Genomic DNA, 9,638 nt, shown 5'->3' on the forward strand with positions numbered 1-9,638 from the left:
AATCTGACCCCAACCTGAGTCCTTTTGACACATCCTGCATTATCCACAGAACTTCCCCAGGATCTTGGTACCTGTGACAGTGAGAACCTATACTTGGCCATCCCAGTGACTGAACTTTTCTCCTACTGGGGCCTCTACATGGGACACCAGCACCCGGACCCGGGGGGAGGACCCCTTGGTGAAGTCACTCCAACAGGTAACTCTACCCATCTGCTATTGAGAGCACAACTCTTTGCCCAAGGGTGCTCTCCGCGGTGGGTCCTGAGAGTGGTTAAGCCAGTGAGCCAGGGAGGGCGGGGAGAAGCTGTACAGGTGTTGGCCTGGGAGCATGAGTCACAAAGGGCCACACTGTCACTTCAGACATAAGGAGGTCAGACTCCGAAGGGCCCTTTCAAGCAGTGACAGGCAGGCTTGAGCCCTCACTCTATGCAGGTGCCTTCCTGCAGAACACCTGGGTCCCTAAGACAGGCCCCTGGCAGGGTTCAGGAGGAGTGGTCTGTGTGCTGGTGTGCATTTTTGCCATCCTAACCCCTAGAACTAGAAAGAATTTAGCTTTCAGATCGCAGGACCCCAGGCAAGCAGGCAGTTCTCAAAGGTCCTGGGTCCAACAGGCCTGGGTTGCCAAACCTGCCTCCTGTGATAAAGGCTGTTGGGGCCTCTTCTTCTGAGGATGAAGCTGAGCCCAGCTGTGAGTGGGTCTCAGGAGCTTTCCCTCCAGAGGATACACACCTGGTTTGAGGTGGCCCTGAAGAAGGCAGTTACACTAGAGACTCTAGAAACCTTCTCCGTGGAGTGTGTACCCCTTTTCAAACGTCATTGGTGAGTAGCCAGGCCTCTGAGTGCTCTCCATTCACATGACTTCCTGCTCAGTGCTTCAGTTTGCCTTGGCCTCCAGCAGGGCCTCAGGTCCTGTTTGTCCCAGGGTCTCCATGCTGCCTTATTCCATCTTTCAACCCTGTTTTTCAGGCCACTGTCAGCTCTACTTTAAAGCCACAGCATCTGCCTCTACCCTGATTAACGAAGGCCTTGATGGAATTTCTTTCAGGGTTCATTGGTCTCTCTGGGTAAGATGAACTAGACTGTCACAGCTCAGGCAGGTCTCTTATCCCTTCCGTACCTTCTACATAAATATTATCCCCATCTCCTCCTACGTGAATTCTGTCTTCAAAGACCATTTTAAACACTGCCTCTTCTAGAAAGCCTCTCTCATTCTTACCTCTCTCCCAGTTCTGTCTCCTTTGGATTATCAAAGTCGTAATCGTATTCTACCTTGGTGGTTTGTCCTCATATTTCTTTCTGAGTTTCTTGAAGGTGGGGCCCATGATAAAATCATTCTTCTGGTAGCTTTGAGACTTTGCTTTCAACTCCTCAAATGTGGGTAAAAACAAGTAAAACCCAATATTTACCCATCACCCCCTTAAGGGCCAAAAGAAGAAACCTAAGTGGGAGTGCCTGAGGGCATCTATGCTGTGTCCTAGGGTAGGCCATCCCGCCATACTGGAGCACCACAGAGGCTCAGCTCTCGTCTAGTCCCCGTACCCCCGGATAATGCAGAGAACACACCTTGGCCAACGTATTGCTGGGGAGCAAAGATGGCTGCGGGAACTGGTTACGTCCCCAGTGTGTTTCCCCAGTGGCACCGCGGCCATCTCCACCATGATGGTTTCTGACCCTTCGATTGACCTGAGCAAGGCCACGCTGAAGGACCACACCTGCAAACCAAGAGAGTTTAGTAAGAACCAAGTCTTCTTCCAGTTTAACATCGCCAGCTGTTGTACCTCTGTGACGGTAAGGCACAAGCACCAGCTCCTTCCAGGTCTTAGAAAACCTTAGGTGTTCATTTTCTCTGGTTCATGTTCTCAAACTCTAAGATTTGGGGTTGTTTAGTTTGAAGGCGACTATGCTATTTATGAAAATGAAGTCACCTGTGAGAAGGAAACCCATGCTGTGAAGGGGTGGCACCCAATCATGAGAGATCCAGACTACGTGGCCAAAGGCAAGGGTATTCTGGAGGGAGAAGGGATGGGGGCGACAGAAGAAGCAAAACCTCCATGTGAACACAAATCGCTTTCCTTCCTTAGATGACTCATTCACTGCGTTCTACAATAGAGGAGTGGCCATTGTGAGTCCACCAGCCGAGCTGGTATTTTTTTGAAGTGGAGCTGATGAGCTTCACAAATACCATGGCAGAATTACTCCTGGACAAGTGTTGGATGTCATCGTCACCAGATTTTGATAGCAACCCCCAGTGGGATAGCATCATAAATAAGCAATTCCATCCACCAGAAGCTGAGAAGGTAGGATGAGAGAGCCCAGATCTTATCCAAATATGATAACCCAGGATTATGTCAGAGCACTTCATGTGTCAGAGCAAGATTCCCAGAGTAGGAAGCATATCGCCCTGGAGGGCTTAGTACCATTGAGCTTGCCCAAGGAGCTTTCCATCCCTCCTGCACAGTTTCTCAGTTGGAATTGGGAGACCTGGTCCCAGTCCTAGCACTCACTCCAGCCCTGTGCATCTTGTGTGTAAGATGGGGCCCATTTTGACTGGTTCTCATGGAGGCTATAGGAAAGGACTGAAGGAAGATGTGAGCAGACACCACGGTTTCTCCAGAGGCCCTCACACATAGTTTATTCCCAAATTCTTCCTGGCAGCTACAGAAGCAAGAGTGCCCTGCTGGAGGTAGACTTTTTCCCTGTCTCCCAGAGCGAGATAATCCTGTATCCCTCCTTGGTCAAGAGGCTGGTGGTGAAGCATGTGGCATCCAGATCCAAAAAGGTGAGCTCTTGGAGAACCAGAAAGGGCCAAACAGGAACCGAGGCTCCCAGCTGTACTTAGAGTTTGAGGAACCTGAGCAAAGTCCTTGGGAGTCCCAGTCCCCAAGTACCTCCCAGGCTTTTTGGAGAAGTCTCATGCATACTGCTAGGTGATTTGTTATTAATGTCCAGAGATGAAGTTTCCCAAATGGTGATGGGTAATGACAATAAGTGTGGAAGGAGGCAGCCTGGTGTTATCAGACTTCTAGATGACCCTCTGTTGAGCCAGTTGTTAGTTTTGTGAGTCATCTCTTCTTGAGGCTCACCTTTTCCTCCTGCAAAACGGGGACTACTAGCCTCATCAAGGTTGTTGAATACTAAAAGTTTTGACAAAGCATCCAATAGAAGACTTTCTGCTAGGGAATTGAATTGTGTCACTCTCTATTAACACCCCCCAAAAATCCCATTTTGTGCCTAAAATGAAAAGCTGGGATGAAGGGAAAGAATGAACTCCATTTTTTCATTTAACTCATCCCCTACCTTTTCTGGTGTCCTTGGAGAAAGCCTTTCCTCCTATCAGAGCCAGTCAGGATGGGGTCCCATAAATCTGAAACCTTAGGACTATCTATGGTGCTAGATCACCCCTGGCTTCCCAAGAAGAACTTCTAGAACAAGAACTCCTGCTCTCACTGAACAAGAATGGCCTCTGCCTACAGGAGCTCTAGATGACACAGAGGCTCCAACCATCACCACTTGAGTTTCTCCTGCTAGAAGTCCTCTACCGCTCACCTGCCTCTGTTCTGAGGTCTGTCCACGCTGCCTGTCCCGAGTCAGTCTGTACCTGGGCCCCCGTGGGCGCTGTGAGGCCAGTGCTCTTTCGCAAGGTGGTGAGCTTTGCAAAGCCCAGGCCCCGCTGCAGGCCTCTGGCCTGGACGCTCTAGTAGTGACACTGCCCCAGCGGTCCTTCCCATCAGCGTCTCTGCACTTCTCCCCTCCACCAGTCCAAATGAACCAACCCTTTGTGGGCTGCCTCAGGACTGGCCAAACCATGAACCGACCTTTCCACCGAGTTCTGCAGACAGCGTGCTATGTATCTCAGCTACACCTCACCTGGGCCCATCTTGTTCACTCATCTGAAGGATGCTTGCTTGCAAAGGCCTTGCATGCAGACCTGGGTGAGTTCTAAAGGCTATTTGGCCAAAACCACCTGGCCCTTGCCCAGCAAGCTTGCCTAGTGTCTGGCCATGTTAATGTCTAGGCATTTTACAAGATGTTTAACAAGTCTGGTTATCCTAGAACAAAGTCCTGGGAAAAGGTCCCTCTGTACTCAAATCTTAGTCTTCCTGCCACAGTGACTCTCCTACCCCATGCCCACCTTGAACTCAGACCATCTGACCCAGGTTTTGGTGACTAAGGTGGGGTCTGTGCCTGCTCGTCAGAATGCAGCATCTGAGGGGGGGTTTCATAGGAAGCTTGTCCCTGGCACCCCTGAGACCCTGTCTCTTCTGTCCTTAGAGAAGAGCCCCCAAGGGTCCTGGCTGTGGTCCTGGCTGGTCTCAGCCTCCTCCTCGAGTGGTGGTCACTGTGCTGGCCCTGCCCAAGATGGCCTGTAAGTCCTTCCACGAATGACAACAGACTTCGAGCATAATAAATGCATTTCACCATCACATCTCCATACCCTGGTCTGTATAATCAGTGGTAGTCTCCTGAGGTTCGGTCATTAGAGCATCTTGTTCCCACTAATCTATATATACCCTCCACCCAGCCCTACTCCCTCACAAAACAAAAATCCCCCTGGCCCTGCCTTCTGCATTACCAGTTGGCTCAAGACCTAGTATGTGTACCAGGCTCTTCAGAACACAAAGAAGGCTGGGAGGGGAGGTGCTGGCAGACCAGCTGCCCTTTCCCCACACTCCTCCAGTCGCCCTTCCCACATCTGTTCTTCTGAGACCTTTGTCCTGAAAGTCCCTTTGGGCTTGAGCTAGTTCTGAGGAGGTTTTTGATCCTTGCACCTAAGTTTGTCTCAAGGTAGAAAGGGAGCAGGGCTGGCTTCCCTGATGGCTGACATCTCCTGTCTCCCTCCTATCCAGCTTCTTAGTCCACATGCGTTAAAGTGGAATGAGGCAGACAGCCCCTCCTGCTGGGGACCAGGGTTCCACAGGATGGTGGGCTGTGGCAGGCTGGGTCAGGGCACCAGTCAGCTGAGCAAAGCTGCCCAGCTTGGGCCTCATTAGGGTGGCCTTGGTCAGGTACTCCCAGCCCCTGGACTGAACAGTTTCAGCAAACCAGGATGAGGTGGTCACCCTAGAGGGAGCAGGGGTGCAAGGAAAAGAAGAATCTGGAATTTTCAACTAACTCTGACTCCAACCTAATTGAATTCCTTGTGTGCTGGTTTGAAAGGAAGTGTGCCCCCTAAGAAAAGCCATGTTTTAATACAAGTCCCATTTCATAAGGTAGAATAATCCCTATTCAATACTGTAGATTTAAAACTGTAATGAGATCATCTCCCTGGTTGATGTGATTTAGTTAAGAATGGTTACTGGATTAGGGATGACATGTCTCCACCCATTTGAGTGGGTCTCGATTAGTTTCTGAAGTCCTATAAAAGGAAACATTTTGGAGAATGGGAGATTCAGAGAGATTCAGAGAGAGCAGAGAATGCTGCAGCACTACGAAGCAGAGTCCACCAGCCAATGACCTTTGGAGATGAAGAAGGAAAATGCCTCCCGGGGAGCTTCATGAAACAGGAAGCCAGGAGACAAAGCTAGCAGATGACACTGTATTCACCATGTGCCCTTCCAGCTGAGAGAGAAGCCCTGACTGTGTTTGCCATGTGCCTTCTCACTTGAGAGAGAAACCCTTCTTGAACCAAGGTATCTTTCCCTGGATGCCTTTGATTGGACATTTCTATAGACTTGTTTTAATTGGGACATTTTCTCGGCCTTAGAACTGTAAACTAGCAACTTATTAAATTCCCCTTTTAAAAAAGCCATTCCATTTCTGGTATACTGCATTCTGGCAGCTAGCAAACTAGAACACCTTGGCTCGGCCCTTTTGGTAAAACAGAAATAATGTCAGCCTGAGGGCATCTAGTGAGGCCTGATGAGAACACACATGACAGGCAGTGCCTTGCTGGAGGGTTCTCTAGACCCCACTCCCTCCATCCTTTCTCCCCCAGCCGTGCTCCCAGTAGGTTCCCTTCCTCTGAATCTTCACTGTTATGTGAAATGGCCATTCTCGATCCCCATTGGATGGAAGGCAGCTCCCTTTCCCGCAGCCCTGTCCTGGATGTGGGCCCACACTTCGCTAGGCTGGGGGTTTGCTGCCCATCCCTGCATCTGCACCTCAGGTTTTGTAGTAGTCACACACTGCATCACAGAGCTAGCCCCGGAGCTCAACCCTGGGAGGGGTCCTGGCAGGGAACTGGGTCTTGAGACAGCTCAAAAGTTTTGGCATCAAAATTGATGGAAACAAATATAAACTGAGTTGTCTCAGTAACTGTAAGTCATCGTTTTTCTTAAATTGTGGGTCAGAAGGCCTGGATCTGGTCATAGCTCTGCTAAAGCAATTGCCACCACCTTTAAATCAGAACCTCCTCTCCTGCCTGTCTCCCTGTAAGAGGACGAGGTGACCTCGCGCGTGCCCTCCCACTCAGGTATTTTCTGAGCGACTGAAAGCACCTGCCCGTGAGGTTGCTCTGGTGGGACAGTGTCCAGAGCCACACCTGCAGCCAGTCGGGAGGGACAGTGCGAGCGAGGACGTGCTGCTTCCCAGCCTGGGACTGCCTGTGGGATGTTAACCAAGGACACGGGGACACAGTGGCTGTGGGGTCGGCGGGCCGGGGGCGGCTGCACATGAGCCACGTCTGCAGGCCTGTCCAGCCGACCCCATAGGTTGAGGAGCTGCCACTGCCACGTGCCCAGATGAGGGATTTATTGACCTGGAAAGAGGAGCAGTCGGCCAGCACAGCAACCTGTGCTCATCACCAGTCACTTCTACAGTGGGAAAACCCACAGAAAAGCAGTGAAGCCAGAATCCCAGGTTGAGTCAGCCCAAGGCGAGGACTCACGCTTACCCGTTCTACAAACCTTAACAGTGCGGGTGGGCCCCCATTCCAACGGGCAGCAACGAGCCTCCTGGGCCCCACAAGGACAGAGGGTAAAGGGCAGGCTTCCTCGTCCACCCCCACCCTCTGCCCCTGCCCTCTGCCCCTGCCCCCTCTGCTTACACAGGACTGAAAAGAGGTGAAGAGGAGCTGACAGTGACCACTGGACACTGGTCGCCCTGGGCCTGGAGACAGGTGGTGCTGCCCTCCCTCCGGAGGGAATCAGTGCACTCTGATGCTGGGGGCGGGGGGTCGCATCCACCAGGGGCCCCCAGGTCCATGGGAACACTGAGGCGGGGTCAGGTGCGGGGTCTTGGGGCCCAGAGCTGGCGCTGTGCCGGCACTGCCCATCCAGAGGCCACGTGGAGGCCCGGCACAGGGGAGCCGTGCATCCTGCGGGGTGGCAGCCTCCTGGGGTCTCACTGCCACCAGACCCTAAGGACGCCCGTCCCGCAGGGCTGCCAGCCCAGGTGAGGCCAGAGGCGGCGACTCTGCTCGCACATCGGGACAGGAAACGGGAGGAGGAGGAGGGGAATTCAGGGGGAGGTGACAGGGAAGGTGGAGCGGTTGGGACCTGGGCAGGCCTTAAAGAACAAGGTGTAACTGGATGAGGGGAAGAGGGAGTACTGGGAGAATGGCGCGGTGAGCCAGGGCTGGGCGTGAGGTTAGCGAGTGCAGGAAGTAGACATTGGCCATTGTCACGTGTTGGCCTCACGACAGACGCTTGTCCCCCCTCACCCTTCTCCCGTGCAGGCCCCCTCCATCCTGCCCCATTGGAGAGGCCGGCCCACTTCCCCGAGGCAGCTGGCGTCCCCGCTGGGCAGGTGCTGCCCTGTGAGCCCCCTCATGGCTCCCCCCGCCTCCTGGGCAAGCTGGACTGTGGCTTGTGGGGCCGGCCGTCGGCGGAGCTTCCCCCCCCCCCCCCCCCGCTCTCCCCCGCAGGCTCAGGTCACAGGGGCCTTGGGGCGCCAGGAGCTGAGGGCCTCCAGGGTACCGGGCCAAAGCGTCTCGTGGGCACTCTGCTGAGTCTGCAGCCCAGGGAGGTGAGCAGGCCGCAGCCCCGCACCCTGTCGGGCAGCCTTGGCGTGGGGGCCGCAGGGGGGCTGCAGGGGGACTGCAGGGGGACTGCAGGGGCTCCTCTGTCCCGCAGAGTGGCAGGGGCCAGGTAGCAGCATGCAGGCGCTCACTCACCCTGCACCCAGCCCACGGCAATGCACATCTTATCTTGGACCTCAGTTAGGAGAGCAGAGGAGCCGGCCTCCTTCTTACGTCCATGATATTTTTAAACCATACACATGCCGACTTATAAAGTCCTATTAAAAGGTCATAAAGACATATTAAGACAGAATCCCTGCTGAATCCGACCCTTTTTTTTTTTTTACATGGGCAGGCTCCAGGAACCGAACCCAGGTCTCAGGCACAGCAGGCGGGATCTCTGCCACTGAGCCACTGCTGCCCGCCTGACCCTGACTTTCAGGGGTTTCTGCCCCTAAATTAAAACTGGGGCAGCAAGCTGCGCTCAGTGAAATGAAAACTTAGCTACAAATCAGGCACGTCCCTCAGAGTCGGTGGAGAAGGGAGGGCCCCGACACTGCCCACTCCGTCCCGACCCGCAATGCCAGGTGGAAACCACAAGGCAGTCAGCGGAGCCCATCCCACTGACTCACCCAGTGCCCAGGGCCTCCGCCTGCCACACCGCCCTGGGTGCCGACAAGGCGGCAGTGACCACACCAGACCAGACCCCCTGCCCCGCGCAGCCTGCCGCAGGTGGGAATGCTGTGCCGGGGACACTTAGTGGCCCAGGGGAGGGGGCTCCCTGGGCCTGGGGCGGTGCAGGTGCAGTGGTGATGGGCTCCGGGCGGTGATGGGCTCCGAGGGCTCCAGGAGGTGAGGGCTCCGGGAGGTGAGGGGCTCCAGGAGGTGACGGGATCCGGGCTCCGGGAGGTGACAGGCTCCTGGAGGTGAGGGGCTCCGGGAGGTGAGGGGCTCCGGGATCCGGGAGGTGACGGGCTCCAGAAGGTGACGGGCTCCGGGAGGTGATGGGCTCTGGGAGGTGAGGGGCTCCGGGAGGTGAGGGGCTCCGGGATCCGGAAGGTGACGGGCTCCGGGTGGTGACAGGCTCCTGGAGGTGAGGGGCTCCGGGAGGTGAGGGGCTCCGGGAGGTGAGGGGCTCCAGGATCCGGGAGGTGACGGGCTCCAGAAGGTGACGGGCTCCGGGAGGTGATGGGCTCTGGGAGGTGAGGGGCTCCGGGAGGTGAGGGGCTCCGGGATCCGGAAGGTGACGGGCTCCGGGTGGTGACGGGCTCCTGGAGGTGAGGGGCTCCGGGAGGTGAGGGCTCCGGGAGGTGAGGGGCTCCGGGCGGTGATGGGCTCTGGGAGGTGAGGGCTCCGGGCGGTGATGGGCTCCGGGCGGTGATGGGCTCCGGGAGGTGAGGGCTCCGGGCCGTGAGGGCTCCAGGAGGTGAGGGCTCCGGGAGGTGAGGGCTCCGGGCGGTGATGGGCTCCGGGAGGTGAGGGCTCCGGGCCGTGAGGGCTCCAGGAGGTGAGGGCTCCGGGCCGTGAGGGCTCCAGGAGGTGAGGGCTCCAGGAGGTGAGGGGCTCCAGGAGGTGACGGGATCCGGGCTCCGGGAGGTGACGGGCTCCAGGAGGTGAGGGGCTCCGGGAGGTGAGGGGCTCCGGGATCCGGAAGGTGACGGGCTCCGGGCTGTGACGGGCTCCTGGAGGTGAAGGGCTCCGGGAGGTGAGGGGCTCCGGGATCCGGAAGGTGACGGGCTCC

At 55.7% G+C, this 9,638-nt stretch overlaps 1 protein-coding gene across 3 annotated transcripts; it reads left to right on the forward strand.

Moving 5' to 3' along the window:
• Positions 1-322: 322 nt before the first annotated feature.
• LOC143676895 (uncharacterized) lies at positions 323-4,425 on the forward strand. 3 transcript variants are annotated; one of them, XM_077152155.1, is made up of 6 exons: positions 326-819; positions 967-1,788; positions 2,082-2,297; positions 2,656-2,779; positions 3,759-3,932; positions 4,273-4,425. In XM_077152155.1, the coding sequence occupies exons 3-6, from the start codon at positions 2,166-2,168 to the stop codon at positions 4,368-4,370; spliced, it is 528 nt and encodes a 175-aa protein (XP_077008270.1). In that variant the 5' UTR covers positions 326-819; positions 967-1,788; positions 2,082-2,165; the 3' UTR covers positions 4,371-4,425. The 3 variants fall into 3 exon arrangements, 1 of the variants encoding a protein (XP_077008270.1); XR_013172283.1 differs by lacking the exons at positions 3,759-3,932; positions 4,273-4,425 and adding an exon at positions 3,474-3,739 and having other exon boundaries at positions 323-819; XR_013172282.1 differs by lacking the exon at positions 3,759-3,932 and having other exon boundaries at positions 325-819.
• The last annotated feature ends 5,213 nt before the right edge of the window (positions 4,426-9,638 follow it).

The sequence above is a fragment of the Tamandua tetradactyla genome, chromosome 3 (assembly GCF_023851605.1).
Source record: "Tamandua tetradactyla isolate mTamTet1 chromosome 3, mTamTet1.pri, whole genome shotgun sequence".
NCBI lineage: Eukaryota > Metazoa > Chordata > Mammalia > Pilosa > Myrmecophagidae > Tamandua > Tamandua tetradactyla.

Excerpts from the sequence above, each read along its gene's own strand:
- LOC143676895 (XM_077152155.1), top strand. The coding sequence starts at position 2,166 with ATGAGCTTCACAAATACCATGGCAGAATTACTCCTGGACAAGTGTTGG. Across the intron at positions 2,780-3,758 it reads TGGCATCCAGATCCAAAAAG|TCCAAATGAACCAACCCTTT; the intron begins GTGAGCTCTTGG and ends CCCCTCCACCAG. Across the intron at positions 3,933-4,272 it reads GGCCTTGCATGCAGACCTGG|AGAAGAGCCCCCAAGGGTCC; the intron begins GTGAGTTCTAAA and ends TTCTGTCCTTAG.